Source organism: Drosophila persimilis, unplaced genomic scaffold, assembly GCF_003286085.1.
Source record: "Drosophila persimilis strain 14011-0111.01,24,50 unplaced genomic scaffold, DperRS2 tig00000000-arrow-pilon, whole genome shotgun sequence".
In the NCBI taxonomy this organism is placed as follows: Eukaryota; Metazoa; Arthropoda; class Insecta; order Diptera; family Drosophilidae; genus Drosophila; species Drosophila persimilis.
The window spans coordinates 27,985,233-28,006,210 of record NW_020825288.1 but is presented as its reverse complement, the minus strand read 5'-3'; the positions used below and the strand labels follow the sequence as shown (position 1 = coordinate 28,006,210).

The 20,978-nt window shown below is 40.3% G+C and overlaps 1 protein-coding gene across 1 annotated transcript in view; it reads left to right on the top strand.

Annotated features, from left to right (window-relative positions):
- Window positions 1–20,978, top strand: part of LOC6594116 (neuroligin-3) — a 38,015-nt gene that overhangs the window by 9,562 nt on the left and 7,475 nt on the right. Inside the window, exons 3-5 of the mRNA XM_026995210.1 lie at window positions 18,662–18,907; window positions 20,225–20,422; window positions 20,505–20,897. Coding sequence (XP_026851011.1) covers window positions 18,662–18,907; window positions 20,225–20,422; window positions 20,505–20,897 — 837 coding nt within the window. The remainder of the gene's footprint in view (window positions 1–18,661; window positions 18,908–20,224; window positions 20,423–20,504; window positions 20,898–20,978) is intronic.

Below are 20,978 nucleotides of genomic sequence, written 5' to 3'. Positions count from 1 at the left end.
TTTCGCCCTAAAACCAAGAAAAATGACAGCACAAGAGTCTTGTTTATTTAGCACTTTGCCAGGCATTTGAATAAATTGGCAGACGCTGCCAGACAGTGGCAGTGGGGGAGGGGGGCTAACGCGTTTCCATTTTTCGTTGGCTTTTCTCCACGTTAATCCCTCGGGCCAAGCGCCAGAGCGAAAAAGGGTCATCTAAGGGCCGAAGTTTTTTAAAAATTTCGCTTGGGTTTTCACTTTTTTTCTTTCCCTTTCTGCTTTCCCTTCTGCTGGAACAAATGCTTTGTCATTTTTCAAATTTCACACTCACACACAGAGTAAAAAGGGCATTTGCTTAGCTGCAAAGAAGGTCCTGTGGAGGGATTCATAATGCAAATTGGCTAAAAAAAAACAAGAAATGTATGTCTGGGTTTTTGCTGGTGTGAATCCCCAAGCATTTGCCACTTTTTGAGGCAGATTATTTGGGTTGTAAAAAAATAAACAAACATCATCTTTACTGCTAAGCCACACTGGGAGAGAGAGCAAGAAGGATAATGATACAAAGAGAGTGTTCAAAATGTTGTTAATTTTCAAAGATAAATAGAGAAAAATAAGGCAGAAAATGCTTGAGAAATTCTGCAACAAATTAACATTTTTTTATAGTTTTAATACATTTAAATGTTTAATTTTAAAACATTTTCTTTATGGTTTTAGTACATTTAAATTTTAGTTTTAATTAACATTTAATACAAAAATTTAAAAATAAAAAATATTGAAATAAATTATAAAAATATGAATTTTTGGGACTCCTAAATTATTTTCTGTATTACTTCACTGAACAAAAAACCGTAATAATTATATAAAATATTGCCTTAAAAATTTTTAATTTAAATAAAATTTCAGATTTAAATATACAATTTTTAACAGTACCCTGTAGGAAATTCGTGTGTTAAATTCTGCTAAAAAATCGCAACCATTTTCAATGAATATTTCCCCACCACTTGCAAACAATTTCCAAATTGCCAAACTCTTGAGAGCTACTGCCCCCAGGGCGGCCCTTTGATTTCTGAAGAGTGGTGCGTTTTAGAGTTCTTAAAAAAACGGGTTAAAAAGGGTCGAAAAATCAGTCAAAGTCCAGTTGCCTGCCACCAATTTATATAGAAAAATGCAGTTCAATCATGGATCCAAATGCCTCTGTCCAGCCGTCAGTCATTCAATCCTTCAATCCGTGTGTCCGACAGTCAATTCCAGCAGCCGCTCGGCCGCTGGAAAATGTGCAACGGGGCTGGCTCTCCCTCCCTCCCTGCCTCCCTCTTTCTCTTTCGTTCGACATGGAAGTAAATTACATTTTAATTAAAACTCGAAACTAGGGAATGAGGAGCGGAAAACGCGTTTACTGTTAATGGAAACCCATCAGGAGCAGTCGCTCTCCCGCTCTCCCACTCTCCGCTGCTGCCGCTGCCGCTGTGCCACCTGTCAGAAAAGCAGAAGAAAAACTACTGCGCTGAGGCGAATCGAAAGTAAATTTAATTGTCTATCAGCGAGCGTTAAGAGCCGCATTTTGATGGCCAGCCATAGCCAGTTTCCAGCCACAGAAGCAACCGTCCATCAGTCTGTCCATCAGTCCATCAGTCTGTCTGTCCGTCACTCAGTCTATCAATCCATCGGTTTGTTAGTCCCTCATTCGGTCTGTGTTTTCAGTCCCTTTTGCTCGGCAAGACACTCGTCCCTCAGTTGGCTTGACTTCTCCGCTGGCTTTCAATTAACTTGCAGCAGGCCAGTGCGTATACGTAATATACACTTGAATTATCATTCACTCTGTGGCTACTTTGGTAATTAAGTGTCCTTTTGGTCAATTTGAAACTCGGGAAAATATACAAAAATAATCAGAAGAAAAAACATCTTCAAGCCGCACTTACCTTTTAGAATTTTCTTTAGATTTTGAATTAATTCTTGAAGCACTTTTTCAAACCATTTAGGGACCTCAGATTGTTCTTTGTTGTCCTCCAATTAGATACATTTCCATTGGCTGTCATCTGTGCCTGAAAAATATGAAAAATGAATGAAAATCAGGCTTGAAAGTCGAAGCAAATATACCCTTTAAGTGCAGAGAAAAATAAGGAATATATGGACTCATTCATTGATCTATAGGCCACGTATTCGTACAATTTTCTATATAATTTGTAGTATTTTTTTATATATATATATATATATTTCTAAGCCTATTTTCAGGCCCATTTTGCACTCCAAATATCCGATCTTTCAGTGTTTTTTTGGCTCTCAAAAAAAGGGACATACTCCCCTATATATCGATGCATTGCCACCCCCTCTTCTGGCCTCTTTAGGGCATACAAAAATACCTATAAAAGGGACTTAAAATGTTACCTGCAATTTGTCTTTCGATGGCAGATGCCCCGAAAATATTAAGGTGCCTCTCCCCAAAAAAGAAGCCACAACTTTTGCTGAAATTGCAAGAGTTTTCATCTTTTTTTGTATTCTCGAAAAGAAATTATGATAAATTGTTTTGAGCATAAAACTTGAGATACTCCAAGGTCCCAAATTGAATTGAAGATTGGGCCAGAGATACATATATAAGTATATATGTATCTTTATCCTCAAGGGCGTCTGGGGCGGTGGCTAATTGAACGAGCAATTTGTGGGTCGAGCGAAAGGGAAAATTAAATGTCTGGTTTTGATAATTGGATAAGCAGCCTCCAGAAAGAACGCAGCAGAAAGGAGCTCTGTCCTTGAAGTCCTTGAACATTTCATAATAAATCTTTTGGCAAAGGAAAAACCCCAAAAAAATATGTAAATTTTTGACAGTTTAAGTTAATGAGCCACTGTCGGACAGGGACCCAAAAAGAAACAAAAAACAAAAAAAAAGAGAAATGCAATAAATCATTATTTATTCGAAGGGAATTGCCAGATAAGCGGCCTAGAGATGTACCTCAGGAATCCCTGAAGGCCAGCCCAGGCGAAGGTGTATTCCCGCCTCTCCCTCCGCCTCCCTTCTCCTAATGAAAGGCTCTATCTTTACACACACACATAAATCTCGTGCGCCTTTTGTGTAGCCTACTTTTTGGGGCAACTGCCAGAGGATTGGCCGGACATGCCGGCTATAGTTTAATCTACTTGGACATGACAATAAAATTTATATCATCTTTAGCTCCGAATGAAGTCCTTTCTTGGCTTTCCCGCCTGCCCCTGGCCTTCGTTTTATTTTATTTCATTTTTCAGCCTCTTTCGTTGGCATTTCTTTCAAGTCCCTGGACCTCGAAACACACAAATGCCACATTAAGCATGATTTGCCGCTTTTCAGGGGGCCACGACCATTCCCCTCCCCCTCCTCCGCCCCCTCCCCCAGGTCCGTTCTGCCCAGTCGTGTGTAGATCTCAAGTTTCTGTCTATCGGCCATGTTTGAATGCCGGCCATATTTTGTGCTTAACTGACTTTTGCTGTTGTCTGGCCCCCGAAATGAGAAACGACTCGCAATCCAAGGATTTCGGTGGGTGCAAAATGAATGCCATAATTTCTAATCTTTGGGCATTTCCATGTGATTAACTTCCTTGAGCGTCACTTAATGGGGCATTATGAGAGGGAGATTATAAGATGGCCATTCATTCAGTCAGTCATTCGTTCAGTCATTGTCTGGCCATTGACCAATTGATAAATTTACACTGCCTGACCTTCGACACAAACACTAGAGCGCTCTATGAATATACCCTGTGTCCCCTTTACTGGGGCATCAGGCATCTCTAGACTCTACAAAAGACCCTCTCCCCAGTCCTTGGACCACCATGGACACCCTCTTCCACGGAAAGGACACACCTGGTAGAAGAGGGAGCCTGGCTCCTCGATTGCTTACACAACTCTTTCATTCATGAAATTTCGCAATTTCCAAAATTTTCCGCCACCCCAAAAATACATTATTAATGAGGTTTTGGGCGGCAGGGGAATTGATGTGCCGCTTTCAACACGCAGCTGCCCCCCACACAAAAAAAAAAAAAAAAAAAAACAAAAGCGGAAACGGAAATCGATTCCAGAGAGCTGACATGGCGCGTGTTGCTGGTCACACACGGAAATGGAGTTTTCTTCGCCAGTTTTTCCACCTCTCCCACATTCTCTCCCACCCTCTCTCTCCTGCAAGAGTTATGTATATGAATTGCTAAAAATAACATCACGGAACCGAAGCCACAGCCAAAAATTAACACAGAAAACGAAACGAAAAATAGCAAAAGAAAATTGTGCAACAAAAAGCAAAGCAGGAAAAGAAAATCAAGGAAACTTTCTAGGGGGGTGTGTGGCGGGGGGTGAAAACTTTTCCCCAAATGCATTTGTCGTCTGTTTTGTTTTGGGGCAACAATTCCAAGACGTTCCTTGCTCGACGAAAATTACATTTATTATTTCCCCCGCATTTGCATAGGGGGAAATCCTTAAGCATTCATGGGATTCAATGTCAATGGCCCCTCCGAACAGCCCCTCCCTTTGCATTCATCTTCCAGCCATTCATAAACAAGCCTAAAACTTTTTAGTCTAAGCCACTAATTAAAAAAGCAATTTAAATGCAAACTAAATGAATTTCAAATGAAAGCCACAGGGGGCCGAAAAAATTCATAATTTTTTGGCCTAGATATCAGATTTCCATTTAGAGATATTTTGGGCACTAATCTTTTTTGAAGCTTTGATAAGAATCTAGAGCAGAGACCCTCCAGGCCCCTCCCTTTTCCCACATTTTACCATCTGCAGATCCCTTCTGCTTTTGAAGCCCTTCCCCTTTCGTTCCCTTCGTTTTTTTCTTCTAGTTTAAACTCCTATTCCAATCACTTTCCAATTAGTTATGGTCTTAGAGCCCACTTTTTCTTTCCATCTTTGTTGCTGCACAAATCATATCCCATTAAGGGCTTTTCCATACATCAAATCCCTCCATTCTTTTCACTCTTTCGTCCCCCCGCTCGTTCTGGGGGATGTCTCTGGATCTGTATCTGTATCTGTGTTTGTGCGTCTGCGTTTTGTGTGTTGCCTGATTGTATTTGCTGCTTGCGATTGCAATTTCCTAGGCTTTTGGGATCCCGAAACAACAACAACAACAACAACAACTACTCCTAGAGCGTACCTTCAGAGCGATTGAGTGACGATGGAAACCCCATAAATACTCTGGAAAAAAAGAATGGTTTTCCCAGGCAGGGAGGCCGAGGGGCAGGAAAAAAAAGGGAGAATGTCGGAAACTTTTGTCAACTTTTTTTTGTGTGTTATAAACGAAGCGCTTGACTACATATTGACTTTAACAGAAAGCGTTTATGTTGATTGTGTGTATCTGTGTGTGCCCACCCCCACCCCACCCCACCCCCCACCCCCCCCCCCCCCATCGCCCCGCACATGTGTGCGTCTGTTTGTCTGTTTGCGTGTGTGGATGTGGATGTGGGAGTACTATCAATAAATCTACAAAATATGTATGAAAAGCAAAGTCTCTTCCCCCCCTCCCCCCTCCGTGTATGAGTGTGGGTGGATTTGGATGTGTATTTGTTTGCCTCGGTGTTTTTGTTGTTGCAAGTGTGCGTCTGACATTCCTCATCCAGCTACCGCCTCCACCTCCACCCGCCTGCCTCTGGCTCGGCCTCTGCCACTCTGCTCGTAAAACAATGTTGCATGGCACTTCTGATATTTTTCCATATTTCGGGACATACGACATTCGAGGGGGATACTCTTTTTTGGCTAGGGGTACATCCTAAAGGATATCGAGGACGGTAATCGAAAGGGAAGATATATTTTGTGAGGTTATCAATTAATTAAGGAATGACATTATGGTCCTTGTGGCACATAATCCGAAATGTTGATCAATAAAAAACTTGAAATTTGATCACCATTACTTATCGATAAGTTTTGGATAACCGATAAATGTCTTTTTGATAAATTATAACCTATAAATATGTATCTGACAGAGGATACCATAATTCTGTTGAAATTATATTTTTATTACTTATCGATACATATTCGATAACCGATAAATATGTAGTTGATTAGTAATAACCTACAAATATGTATCTGTCAGTATATACTACAGTTCTGTCGAAATTATATACATATATTACCTATCGATAAGTTATCGGTAGAAATTCGATGAACACTAAATATGTAGTTGATAAATTATAACCTATAAATATGTAGCTGGTTATGGATATGTTACTTATCGATAAACGATAACCTATATATATCAATATAATTGTTCCCCGATGACTAACCTTTTATTGATAGGTACCTTTAAATATCTGGCAATGTCTATCTATAATTCTGTCTAAATTGTCTCTCTATTAAGAATCGATAGTCAACTAAACGATAACTTTCTGATAATCGATAACTATATAAAAACTGATAGCTCCAGGATAGCCGAGAAAATCTATAGAAATCCCGTCAATCAATTTTTGATAATCTATAAAAAATATGACAAATCTGCGATAACCGATAACTGTCCGATGACCAGTAATCCGATAACCGATACCAATTTCAGTCCAGCGATATCTAACCTATAACTGATAAATTTTCAAAGAAACCCATAATTATCTAATTCTAAAGCAATCTTTTTGTTGGATTTTTCTAAAATTCGGTTGTAGACACTTACTGTTCCTTCGATCTCTATCGAAAACAGACCTTCTTTGACACAATTTATGATGCGAGTGTTTTGATCCCCAAAGCTGCGAAACAATATCCCCCACCAATGCGTCTTCCTACCCAGACATTTCTAATAATATCTCAAAGACCACTTAAGCCCGTTCCCGTTCCCCGCTGCCGCCCCCGCTCTTCCCAGTCGCCGAACCCAGTGCCGATTCCCTGCCTTTGTTTCTGTTGATATTTCCTTTTTTATGCAAATTTAAATATTCCAATATTGACACAGAAAATTGCGCTTTTAAAGCGAGAAAGGCGTTTATTTTTAAACCAGCCCAGAAAAAAACCCTCCTCTGAAATATGTATTTTTGTTTTATCAAAAACCCACCCGCCCCCCAACCCCCACCCAGTACGTTGAAGGCCTTTGCAGATGCCTTTGGAAAGCCCACAGTCCGGGGCATATAAAATATGCATCAAAAATTTGTCACATCCCTGGGAAAAAGCGGTCGTGGCGAGAGAGTTCACCTTTTCAATGGCCACTTGACCCTCGCCAAGTGTGTGTCCTGCAGGCCGGCACACAGGACACGGACCCAGGACAGACGGACATCTAGTAAAGCAAATGGATTCGAGGCATTGAATTTAAATTGCACATTAAATGTGTGTGTCCTTTGTGTGTGTGGGAGGACATTTTCCAAGAAATTGCTAAGTCAAAGTTCATAATTGGCCATATACTGGACCTTCCGTGGCGGAATTAGGCAAAAGGCAAAACCATTTTGTGGCTCGTACTTTCTCGTTGAGAGGTGGAAAAATGTGTGGTGCGCAAATTGAAATGGAATGAAAATGCCTGGAAAAAAAAACAAATATAATACTGAGGCACGGTTCGTCTCATTGCATGCACTTGAAGCATTTCCTCCTTAAGATACGTTTATTTCCTTTCTATTTTTTGCCCCGGCCCGTGGCTGTGTTTGTGCACTTAGCGTGTCACAGTCTAATTACAGGGCGTTACTGACTGCTATTTTGCATGCTACGAGTGCATTAGATCCCCCAGATCCCAGTTGTAGACACACACAAAAATCAGAGACCCGGGTCCCACTCCCCAAAGAATCCTTTTACTCTGGCGGCTCCTGGCTCCTGGCTCCTGCCTTCTGCATGCATAATAATCTTGGCTTTTAAGTGCAAACAAAATTGCATTTTGATAGTTTGGCGGGCAATCAAACGAAGGTGAACACACACACACACACACACACACGCGCGCGAACAGACCATTTTATGGTCGATAAAAGGCATTATAAATATAGGATTGCCAACTGGTTTAATGGGTTCTACATATCAACGTATGATTTACGGCTCTTTAAATTGTACTGAAAATTGCTGTCAATCACTCAAGACATACAAAGAAGGAAGTATCTTTATGATTGAGGCACTAATTCTTAAACAAATACTTGATAAAGGCAATGCACTGTCTCTGCCATGCATGTTTAATCACGTCTGATGCAATACAAACAAAAATACAAACATGTCATAATTCATGGCGCAACTGAAAGACGAATTCCTCTTTAAATAAACCAACAAATATCCTATTTGATGACGCATTTTACTGCCCTGCAAGCCTGTGCACGTCTGGAAAGGCAAAGCAGCGACGGCAGCAAAGCAAGCGATGAAAAATTGTTTTTGCATTTAACATTGGCTGCTGCGGCCGCGGCTGATCTTCTGATCGTTTCTGCTGATAAACAGGGCGACCACAGGCGAATTTGCTTGGTTCGGCTGTGGATGGTCGTGTTCGTAACAGAATTATGGTTCGGTTTTGTCGGTCGGAATGGAAGTGGTTCTCTCTTCGTGCGAACGGGTTCGAACGTGTTGCCTTGCGCTTGCATTTCTCATCGTTTTTGCTATGATCGTTCGCAACAAGCAAAAACAACAGCATTTACTTCTGTTGTATTGCTCTCTCTTTCTTTCTAAAGAGGGTGATGGTCGCTTGTTGTTCTGCCAGTAGGGGGATAATGAAGGAATAGGAACAAAAACTGAGACTCGTTGCTCAAATTGTTTACTCTCTGAAAAGCAATAACATTTACAGCTCTCCTTCTCGCATGTCAATCTGCCTGAAAGGGGCTGGCTCTGTGTTCCGCTCATTAATAGAGTTTTCACTTTCATTTAAACAGCCTGCCATTTGTCACACCTTTCTCAAGAGTTGTCTATTTTTTCCCAGAAAATGCTATCCCCATTCCTAAAAGCCACAAAGCTTACTTTTCCAAGAAACTCCATGTCTAATCGATTGGATAATCAAAATCAACTGTCAAAAGTCTTCAAAATTTCGGTAGGCTCATGTCCTTAAATTGCTTACAAACACAGATACACACAGAGACACGGATACAAAGATACTTTGCGAGAGGAAACCCCGCCAAACATTGTCATTTATTACCTTCAGAGTACACTTGACTGCCTAACTGCCAAAACGAGCGTATATAATATTTCATTATAAATTACACACGACTTGCGTCAATTTGTTTTCTCTTTCGGCAATGGCCAACACAACACAACACAACACAAAAGTGAAGAAACACACAGATACACACAGATATACACAGATATCTACTTTTGGCAGACACTAATACACAACATATGACGGCTTTAGCAGAAAAAAACGACGGAAGTGGCCATAATTTACTAACGAAGCCGTAAGAAGAGAGAGAGAGAGAGAGAGAGGGGGAGTGACAGTGAGAGCAGCAGAGGAATGCCGACAGGCAAAAAGTAAAGTAAATTTATCAATCAAGAAAAACCAAGAAAAAGCAGCAGCACACAAAAAAATACTTCGAATAGTTGTTGGCAGCAATAGACATAAATTTGCTACAAGACGCAGAAGACCCAGCGGACCCAGTGGACCCCGACGACCCCGAAGAACTATACTTGATGGCCATTAATATTTTGACAATTTTCGATGATATCTAGGCGGATATTGATGATGTCCTAGAGGATGAATGAACGGCATCTCTTGCTCTTATTTGTTTATAACGCATACGTCATACGTTTAGTTATTGATGAGGCTCCTCCTCCTCCTCCTCCTCCTCCTCCTGCCATGTGCAGGCCATCAATTATATCCTCCCTGCCCCCTGCTCCTGCCCCTGCCCCTCCTTCGACTGTCGGTCGTTAAAATGCAGCATAAAAATGGTGCCACATTATGCATACGCCCTGGTGTACGCTCTCTTTCTCTCTGGGGACTTTGTAAGATACATTTATGTGACGCCCTGTAGCTGCCACAAAAATGTAACTGAAATTGCAATTATTTGTGTGTGTGTGTCTGTGGCAGCCATAAATTGCAGCTGCTCCCAGAAAAAATGCGAAAAACTATTAAGGTCTTCGATTTGGGACTTTTTTCCCACTTCTTTTTGCAATTTTCTTAAGCATTTCCACGCCTGAACGCTGACATAATGTTGTTAAACGATAATACGAAATGGAAAATGCGGCAAAACGGTGGAAAAAGCCACTGCTGCGGACTGGCAGGACCCAAGGAGGTAGCCAGCAGCTACAGTCAGTGGCAAAGCCACACAAAATCTCCCACGACAAATTGCATATTTCAATTTGCAACAACATTCGGGGGTTGGGGGGCGGACAGGGGTGGCAGCAGACCAGAACCACCATTCCCGCTTCCTTCTGTGTCCTTTTTTTAGGACTCTCCAGGTGTCTGCCGCAAATATTGGTTTCGTTAAAATGCACACACACGCCACGTGGCCACGTGGCCCTGCCACTGACTTCGGGTTAAGCCTCGGGTTAAGCTGATGCATGGATTTAAGCGGTGGAATGCATTAAGATTAAGTGGCACCCCCCACGGAGGAGCAGTGCTCCATTTGGTGTGTCTGTGGCGATTTATTGTGGGGGTTCCGTGGTGGAGTCACGCCTTTAACTGCCAGTTACTTCGGTTAACAGGTATTTCCGCCTTGGCAATCCTTTGTTTCCATCTTTTGCCGACACTTTTCAAGAAAAGCTGCCAAAGGCTACCAATTTAGGCGCCTTTTCATAGAGAAAGCAGGATGAGCGACTGTTGAGTGTGTGTGTCCTCAGGCATCATAATATTTTACATTTTTATGAAGTGCCAGATGCCTGCCAAAATTGCAATAAAAATCGTATTTTGTGGGTTATAAAAAGTTCAAAAACAGAAAAAGAAAACGAAACGAAAGGAAAAATCAAGCAAAGTTGCTTGAAAACATTTTCCATTTGCATTTCCACTCGCCTTTCTTCGTTGCTTTCCACTTTCTATGGTTTTTAATGTTTCTTTTAATGATTTATCGGCCTTTAAATGTGGCATGAGGCATTGGGGCACACACAAGTGACGCATCGTAAAGTTCTGCTGCTGGCTGCTTGCTGCCTGCTACTGATGCTCTTTATACACTTCCAAGATGGGTATGGGGACTCTTTGAAGAGGTTTGGCAATGGAATAAATAAAATAAATATAGAAGATCTCTTGAGCAGCCCCAGGAATATGGTCTATATAGCCACGAACATCACTATTTTTCTATGGTTTATGGTGAAGAACCCTCCAATATCTGATGACCATATTTTACATTATATATTCATATTCTGAAAGAATTTATTCCTAAATAAATCAATGAAAAACCAACCAATTTGTGTATAAAATATTATATTTTTAATATTTTTAAAATATTTTTAATCTATTTTTAACAATATATAATCAAAAATGTCCTAACAAATTTTTAAATATTTTTTAAACATTTAAATCATATTAATTTCATCTTATTTCAAAAACTGCTTAAATTCTGTTTGCTATTGTAAATTAAATAATTTCTATAAAAAAAATATACATCCCAAGACAAACATTTTCAAGTAAAACTTTTGTATTTCCCAATGGAAAATCAACAGAAATTTTAAATACAGAAAAATGAGTCGATTTTCTATAAGTAAATTTTCGTATCCCCAAAAGACATATCTTTTAAAGCTGAATCGAAGGTAAAAGAGGAACTTTTTCCTATGCAAAAACCATCTAAACTTTCCCAAAAAAGGTTCAGATATTTGTTCCATCAGGCAGGCTCCGTTTTTCATTTACTTTTGCGGATTACGTTTTCAGCCAAAACGTTTCGTTTTCGTTTTAAGGTGTTCCATTTTTCACATATTTTTTTTATCGATATGTTACATTTTGAAGTCCGAATTAAATTGGGCGGGAAACAGCTGTGCTCACCCAGATGTTCTGTTAAGCACATGTTACAAGCACAGTCTGAGCTGTTACATGCACATTTGTGCTGTTATACGCAAAAATTTATTAATTGCCAACGTTCCGATAACCAAATCGGAATGCGTCAGCTGCTTACACCAAAACGAAATTTGTTGTTGCTGTGGCCAATTTTTCCGAGCCAAATTTTAGGTTGGGTTAAAATAAAATTATTTATAAAGAAAGCACAAGTTAAATTACCCTGATATAGGTATCAAGTTTATGTTAATGCATCAATAAGTCATCTATTTTTTTCCTTTTGCAATTAAGGTTCGTTTTGTTGTATAAAAAGCCGTTTACTTTTCATTTCGTCAACGAAAATGTTTTCGTTTTGAAAACGAAGAAATCTTGCGGAATGGGAAAAAGAGAGCCCCAATTTATGTGATTTCAAAAGTAAATCGGAAAACTTTTGTGAATGTGAAAAACGGAGCCTGGCTGCATATTCCTTTTAAGAATTAAACCACAGAAAGAGAACAAAAATCCTGCTCATTCGATCATCCATCTATCTATCTACTTATTTATCCATCCATCTGTCCATCTTTCCATCCATCCATCTTTCACCTGGAATGATGCATCTGCAAGGGTATCTCCAAGCTTCGTTCTTGCCCCAACTTTTTGTTGTTGTGGCGCCTAATTTAATGCAACAATTTTTTCTTCACACTTCGCCTGGCGTGGCGCTGGCGATGCCTTTTATTCCCTTTTGACTTTTCCGCCTCGTTGTTGCCGTTGTGGGGGGCGAGGGGGATTTCCCATTTTCATTTGGCATTTTTCCCGCATTCACTTTGTGGGCTTATCAGTCAGGAAGCAAGCAAGCAAGCAAGCAGCCCATATACGCATGTGTGTGACTGTACAATGAATGTAAATTGAGTTTTTTGCCAAAGGGCGGGAGGATGGTCGTGGGCGTGGTCGGAGGCCAAGTACTTTGTAATTTATGGCCTGCAATGTGCGTAAAGGAGTCCCCGTGATAACTTCATACTCTTTCCCCCCCTTTCCCCCTTCCACTCTTCTCTCCATCGTTCATATTTCTTTTATAAGCTTTTATGTACCGAAGAGAGAGTGAGAGTGTAAGCGAGTGGATGGAGTGGATGGAGTGTATGGCCGGGTACTTATTTATGAGTCTTTACCGGCATTTTCCATGACGAAAATCATAATTTTCATCCCGCCCTGGCTCTGGCATTTCCATCTAATATACTCCCCAAGTACGTGCCATACCTTAACCATATCGGAGCCGACACCAGATTAACCTGGCGATTAGATGGCTCATTTAGTGGGGAATTACTGTAACATTTCCACACTTGAATGTGGCCAAAAGTTGAAGTTTTGGGGAAAAGTTCTACGACTTTTGAATGACTTTCTGGCACTCCTTCATTCAGGCCTACTCCTTCAGGCAAATGCACAATCATTCATTCGTTCATTCCTTAGAAAAATACTAGAAGAAAAATCAATTGGAAAAAAAATAAAACTACAGACCGCAAAAAAGTTTAATTGCTATTTCAATTGACTTTTCGGTAGAGAATTTTCCGAGTAAAACCATTTTCCTGTTCAACCAGAAATTCCCATTTGGAACCCCACCCACTCCAGCCCCATTTATGGTCTTGTCTGATGAATAATTCAATTGCCGCAAAAAGTTGAAGCCCCCGAAAGATGTTTCCACTGTTAATCTTTGAGCGTCACTTAAGCCCCGTGACCTCTGACCCTAGAGCCATCGAGAAGCTAAAAATATAGTAAAGACAAAAAAGTGGCTGCCAAAAGCCAAAAGTTGGACAAAAAAAAGAACAAAAAACTTTTCAAAAAAATATAAAAAAAGAAAAAAAAGGATGGGAAAAAATGAATGGAAAAATAAAGAATAAAATATATAAAAAGAAGGGAAAAAATAAAAGAAAAATTTTAGATCTTGGGCAAAACTAATAATAGAAAAAAAACTGAAAATGCATTTTACAGCACAAAAATCTTACTAAAAAAAACTATATGAAATAAACGTCAAAACAGTTTGGATTCAGGAGCGAAAAACAGTTCAATTCCTGACTAAAAAAAAGTTTCAATTCAGGAGAAATCAATATTTCCGTAGTTTGCGATTTTCTGATGCATTAAAAGCATCCGAAAAATTTACTACCAACTGCTGAAAAATGATGGCCATAAAAAAGGATGATGGAAGGCTACGTGACTGTGAAAACTGTGTCACCTGCAAAACTCCACCGAAAACTGCAGCAAAAACCAAAAACTCTTCTGTTCTCAGCAAAAAGCGCACTGAACCTTAAATTGAAGACACACAGAAAAAAATAAGGAGAGCAAAGAGCAACTCTGCAATTTATTAAATCGATAAAAATCCAAATAGAAACAACAAAATAAATTGAAGGAGAAGGCAAGGGGCAAAGGGCAGAGGCAGAGGCAGACACGGAGAATAGTATATGTTGGACAAACACTTTAAATTGTGTGAAAAAAACCTGTGGCAGCCAAAAGGGAAAAACACAGACAGTGGAGACTCGATAGGTGATAAAAAAAAGTTAAAAAAAAAATAGAGCAGAAAAAGGTAAGAACTTAATAAAGAGATGATAAGGATAGAAGAGATAATAAAAATAAATCATTAAATAATAATACAAAGAAAAATTATTTATAAAAATAAATAAGATTAAAAGAAATGATAGACAAAGTAAAAATACGACAAAATAAAAAGATAGTAATAATTTATAATTAACAATATATGATACAAATAAATGATAAACAATATAAAAATAATATGAAATAAAACAATAATATAATAATAAAAATAATATAAAATAAAATAAAAATATTGCATAACAAAAAATATAATTAATAATATCCATACAACAAAAAATAAAAAGATAATAAAAATAAAAAAATAAATAAATAATAAATAAAAATATTTTATAAAAAAATAATAAAAATAAATAAAATGCGGTGATGCGCTCTCTCTTTTCTGCAAGCCCAGCCCTTACTGCTAAGACACACTGGGAGAGAGAGAGAGAGAGAGTGAGCGGCAGAAGGGGATACGAAGGGGGTTAATTGTTTTCTTCCTCAGTTCAAAGATTCCTAAAATTATATTCAAATTAAAAACCAAAAAATAAATGAAAATTCCATAAAAATTAATAAATTTTAAATAAATAATACAATTTATTTAATAGAAAATATAGCACAATTCGTGCCATAACCCTCCTTTGGGTGGTCTATTCCAGCAACAAATAGTATTCCTTGGAGAAGGATTGTCCACAGATCCACAAAATACATTTCCCACCTTTAAAGTGTTTCCCACTTTAACGAGCCTTCACTGTACTGTTAGGCAACTGCAACAAAATCTCTACTGTAACAAAAGGCGACACTAAACTTGAAGCTCGAACGAAATGAAATTTTCTTGCTGCCATAAAACGAAATGAACTACATTTTTCTATGTGTTCTGAGAGCGTGCGGCAAGGTGCAAGGGGCAGGGGCAGCGGCAGGGGCATCTTTCAGCATCGAACACAACTAGCAATTGTTTGGGCTAGGGAGGGGGAGGCAGGAGCAGCAGGAAAATGAGTTGGAGGATATTGATTTCACCTACTTTTTTTTGGGTTGCCTGAAGGCCTTTTCTTTTGGGTTTTCCTTCTATTTTTCTTAGATTTTCTTTCTATTTGAGGGGATTTCTTTCCATTTTAGTGTGTTTTCGAGTGTGTTTTCGTGTGGTGTGTGCAAGAGGCCACAAAACAAGCAAAACTAAACTTGGAAAATGAATTTCAATGGCAGACAAATTTTATGATCAAACAACGAAAGTAAAGAAAGGAAAACCCAAGAGATTTGCGTTTGTTTGCGGGAAAATTGCACATATTATTTTTTTGAGGAAAGAGAGGCCTACTTTAGAGGGATTTTCAATGGAAAATATACCAAGTAATATTACCAAGCCCAAAAAAAAATTTGAAAATAAATTTCCTTTGAAATCAAAGATATTTCCATTCAAAATTCTAGGAAAATTTTTAAAGAATGTACGAAAATCATGGTAAAGCTCTTCCATAATTTAAGCAATTTTGCGCAATCATTTCGGGAATGTTTCGGGAACTCTCTTTGGAGATTCCTTTCCTGTCAATCACATTAGTTCCATTTAGTAACTCGTTGCCGCCCAAAAATTCTGCCAAATGGGGGCATGCCACATGCCGCAATCCCGCTCCGAAAATATGATTAAATTTATGCCAGTCAAAATACACCAGAAAACTGTCGACACAAAACTTTCCACTGCCTGCCACACAGTGTGTGGCAAATGCCACCGCCAATTTAGGGGCGCAGGGATTAGGGTTTTCCCAAAGCAGCGCATTGGATCCTTGTAAATTAAAACATGTTTCAACTTATTAACAAGATGCCACACCACCCCCTACCCCTCCCTGCCACAAAAGTCATCGCTCTGCCACGAAATGTCATATGTACAAAATATATTTACATTTTCGCAACACAAAATTATGCCAGAGGAAACTTTCTTTCCGGGGGAAAAACTAGCGACATTTGTACGGGGGAGAGGGGCGGGATTTCACCCCCTTCCCCCTTCATCACTGGTTTGACTTTCTTCTGTACTCCTTCTTCTTCGGGGGTTGGGAGGGGGGCCCAGTCATAAAAGTTTAATTCCTCCCCTCCTTGGGGGCACATGCAACATGCAGACGCACACAGAAATGTCGCCCATTTTATGCTGAAATGACAACAAAAGTTTTTACTTGCAGAAAAGTTTTAAATGCTGTTTGCATGTTGCTTGGAAACATGCCTCCCCCGTTCCTGCCCCTGCCCCACACTTTGCGGAAACCTTTTTTTGTTGTCCAATTTTTGTGGCAAACCAAAGGCATTTATAGGCTGCAGTTAGTAAAGTTTTCCCGCCCCGAATTAATACAGAAATTGGCCCGAAATTGTTGGCCATTTTGTGGCGTGGTAATTTGTTAAAATACTTGGCCAAATTCTTGGGCTACAAAATGTTTTCTATTTCCCCAGAATATTTCCCTAGAATATTCTCCCCATACCAGGCGTTGAATTAGCTCCTGAAAGTGTGAAGATTTTTATATAGATATTGACATTGATACTCCCATTCTCGCCTGCCCCTCCTCTGCAGCCATCCTCCGTTCATTGTGTCTGCCACACGAGTCTCTTTGTTCGCGCTATTTATAAAAGTCAGTGACACAGTAACTTGGTTTCCTGGTGCCTCGTTTGGTGGCACTTCTTCAGCCACATCCTAACCCTGCCTCCCCACCCAACCCCACCACCCCCCGCACCCAATCCTCCCACCCTTACAACTCTTTTTCCGCTTTGATAAGCAAGTTCTTTTGTTCCAGCCCAGAAGAAAGGAGCGGAGAGAACTTTCCATGTGCTTGCTTTTGTTATACTTCTAGTGGAAAGAGGGGTGGGGGCGGGTGGGAGCAACGTCTGATGTCAGATACAAGCCATGCACTCGCTCAGATACATGACGATATGTACATATCTCTAACAAAGATGCAGCCACCGCCCTGCAAGCCCCCTCTTGCGCTATCCTCCTTGGATGGATTTCTGTTTGCAGTTTTCGTGTGTTCTTTGGGAATTTGGTTTCGAGTTTTTGCTTTAAAGTGAGATTTTATATAAGGAAACATTATGGATAGCCTTGTCTTTATTCTCCAAGAAATAGATTCCCTGTTAAGCTGTGCTTTCCCTCTAAATTCTGTTTAAAAAGCTCAAATTTCAAAATAGCCAAAAATACTAAAAAAAAAATATACTATAAAAGAAACTGTAAGATTCCGAAGAAAATTAGGTCTGATACAAGAAAAAATACTAGAATAAATAACAGGAAAATACTAGAAAAAATATCATAAATAATACCAAAAACACTAGAAATTTACAAAAAAAATATACCAAAATAATACCAGAAAAATACAAAAAAATACCAAAAAAATACTTAAATAATACTTTAAAAAAATAATAGACTGCTATTGATACCCGAAAATTTGGAACCAAAATTAACAGAAAAATACTTAAAAGTTACTGAACTCGAAAAATACCATAAAATACTAAAGGCCAGAAAATTACTTAAACCATACTAAAATACTGAGAATATAAATATAACAGAAAATACTAGGAAAACTAGAAAAATACCAAACGGATAATACAAAAAAATTCTAGTAAAAAATCTGAAAAATACAGAATGCTATAAGTGTTTATTAATCTATTTTAAATTCATGGAGAGACACTCTTCAAATATGTTCCCTGAATTTCGAGCGAGCCCTTCTCAATGCCCTCTTTATCCCTTATACATCCCATATATCACTCTTCATTCCATTTAATCCTCCGCCAAAACTTTCTCCACACACTCCACACACGCCAGCAGGAAAGAAAGGTCTCCAAATCCAATCCAATGATTGTTTTCTCCCACTCTCTCTGGAAAGAGAAGCCTTTGCCTTAAGCTGGAAAACGTGTCCATTCAGATTAGGAAAGAACCACTAGATCTGAAGGGCCTGGTGCTGCTCCATCGATGACTTTGGCTTTTCTTTTCGTCACACGAGGAGGAAAAAGAGTTGTTTACGAATATAATTTGCCTATTTTCAGAGGCTTAGACGCTCATTTGTCTTGCGTTTTTGTCGACCTGGCTGATGGCTGATTTAGGGCCTTGTTTACCTTGGCAAGTATTTTCCTTGGAGAATATAGAGAAACAGCAGATCCAGTTGATTAATGGACAAGGCTTATGGGCTTTACACGGTGGCTTTGGGTTCGGGTTGTGGGTTTTTCTCTTATTCGTCGTGTAAATCTTTTCGTACAATTATTTAGCCTTGAAATATTACACGGGAATGCCATCCGACGGAAGGAAGGAGAATCAATTTTTTATTTTCTGCATTGATCTGTCAATTAACATATTTTCCTTCTGCTTTGCCTTTGCAGTTGGTTCCCGGGATTCCACGGGCAGTGGCAGCTCCTCCTCTGGCGGCAGTTCCGGCTCCTCCTCCTCATCGTCGTCGTCTTCCTCCTCGTCGTCGGGCAGTGGAAATCCCACAAAATATCCTGTGCTGGTGTTTGTCCATGGCGAATCATATGAATGGAACAGCGGCAATCCGTACGATGGCTCCGTTCTGGCAAGCTATGGACAAATATTGGTGGTAACCATAAATTATCGCCTCGGAGTGCTGGGTAAGTGCTCTGCACACTCAAATCCTAATGCTAATTGATATGCTGAGTGCATGACCAGAGAACGACAGTCGACAACGAATGAACGACGAACGACGGCAGAGTGGTGGGGCGTGGAGTGGCGGTGGTCGGTGCAATGAGGCAAACGTGCCGCCAACCAATCGACTGTGCAGAGCAGCGGCTTTTAACCCAGTCCTAGTGCCAGTGCCAGGATGCCAGCAGCACTCTTGCAACATCAACTGCACTTCCGTTGAACAACAGCAGAAGCAGCCAACGACTACGAAAGCAGCAGCAACAATGGCAGCAGCAATGAGGCGTACATTTATTCCATAATCTAACTAATTTAGTTACAGTCGGGCATACAAAAATCTACACAGGATACAGTGGTTCCAGGCTGCGGCAACAAGGGAAGGAATGCTTTAAAATTTTCAAAAACATGCAAAAATCTTGGAATTATTGGGAAATTACACATTTAAGATTGACGAGAGAGAATAGGAAAAAATACTAGAAAAATACCAGTAAAAATACCATAAAATACTAGAAAAAGACCAGTAAAATACCATATAAAATACCATACAGTTCTAGATTTTACTTCTCCGAGTAAAACTGATAAATACTACGAAAAATACCAGTTAAATTCCATATTAAATACCAAATATACTAAAAACAGAAAATATTGAAAAATACCAGAAAATACTGATCAAAAATTCCAGAAAATACCAATACCAAATACCAGAAAATTATCAGAAAATACCAGAAAATTCTAGAAAAAATAACAAAAAAACGTAGAGTGTATTCAAAATAATACTGAAAAAATCCAAGAAAAGTCTTGTATGTTTAGCGCTCATTTTTATGCTCGTATATGTCCCCACGAAAATACCAAATATCTTGGAAAATTTGCTCTCCAACAAATCACCTTTTCGCCACTGTGTGACCCCGAAACACTGTGCAAATTCAAAAGCACAGGCAAAATTAGTGGCGACCTCATTTGGACGCTCCATCCACTCGTTTGCTGCTGCCGCTTCTCCTGCCGCTGCTGCCACCGCTGTAGCTGTTGGTGTTGCTGAGGAAACGGAAGTGCTGACATCATGATTTGCACGCGTGACTTTGCAGTGAAAAAGTGTCGCCTGTCGCCTGCCGCCTGCCGCCTGCCGCCTACCGCCTGCCATTGCGTTTCGACATTTTAAATAGGCAACGGACGACATAACCGACTGACTGCACGACTGCTCAGAATCGATTAAATGTGCATTAAACGAGCAACCGAATCATCGATTATGTGACGAAAAAACTATGAATGTGTGTGGGTATTCCTTTTTGCAGGATTCCTGAATGCCAACACGGACCGATACTCGAAGCTGCCGGCCAATTATGGCCTGATGGACATCATTGCCGCACTGCATTGGCTCAAGGAGAACATTGCTGCCTTTGGCGGGGATCCGAACAGCATAACCCTCGCCGGACACGGCACTGGGGCGGCGTGCGTCCACTTTCTCATTTCATCAATGGCCGTGCCAGAGGGTAAGTAGTGTTCCCCCTTCCCACTCTCTCTCTGACAAGACATTTCGCTTGAAATCCCTGCCATTCTCTTGTCACTCGCCAGGCCTGCTCTTCAATCGGGCCATCCTGATGTCCGGCTCGGGGCTGGCACCCTGGTCGCTGGTCAGCAATCCGGCGAAATATGCCGCCGTCGTGGCCCACCACGTGAACTGCGCCTCGGACCTGCCGCACGCCCATCTGATGAAGTGCCTGCGAGAGAAGACGCTCGAGCAACTGCTGAGCGTCCCCATACGTCCGCCAGAGTTCGGTTTCGCCTTTGGGCCGAGCATCGACGGAGTGGTCATCGATGGCGGAGATTATGTGCCACCGGCGCCGGGCTCGGCGGCAGCTCAGGCCCAGGCGCAGGCCTCCACGGCCGCCGGGAATGGCCTCGGCGGGGAGGCGGGTATTGCCGCTGCCGGAGGCTGGGGCACGCCCGGACAACTGGAGAATATCGGTGAGATATTAATATCACAGATGCCCTTTTTTTACGCATATATATTTCCCTTGCATAATTAAAATAAATTATAATTCCGTC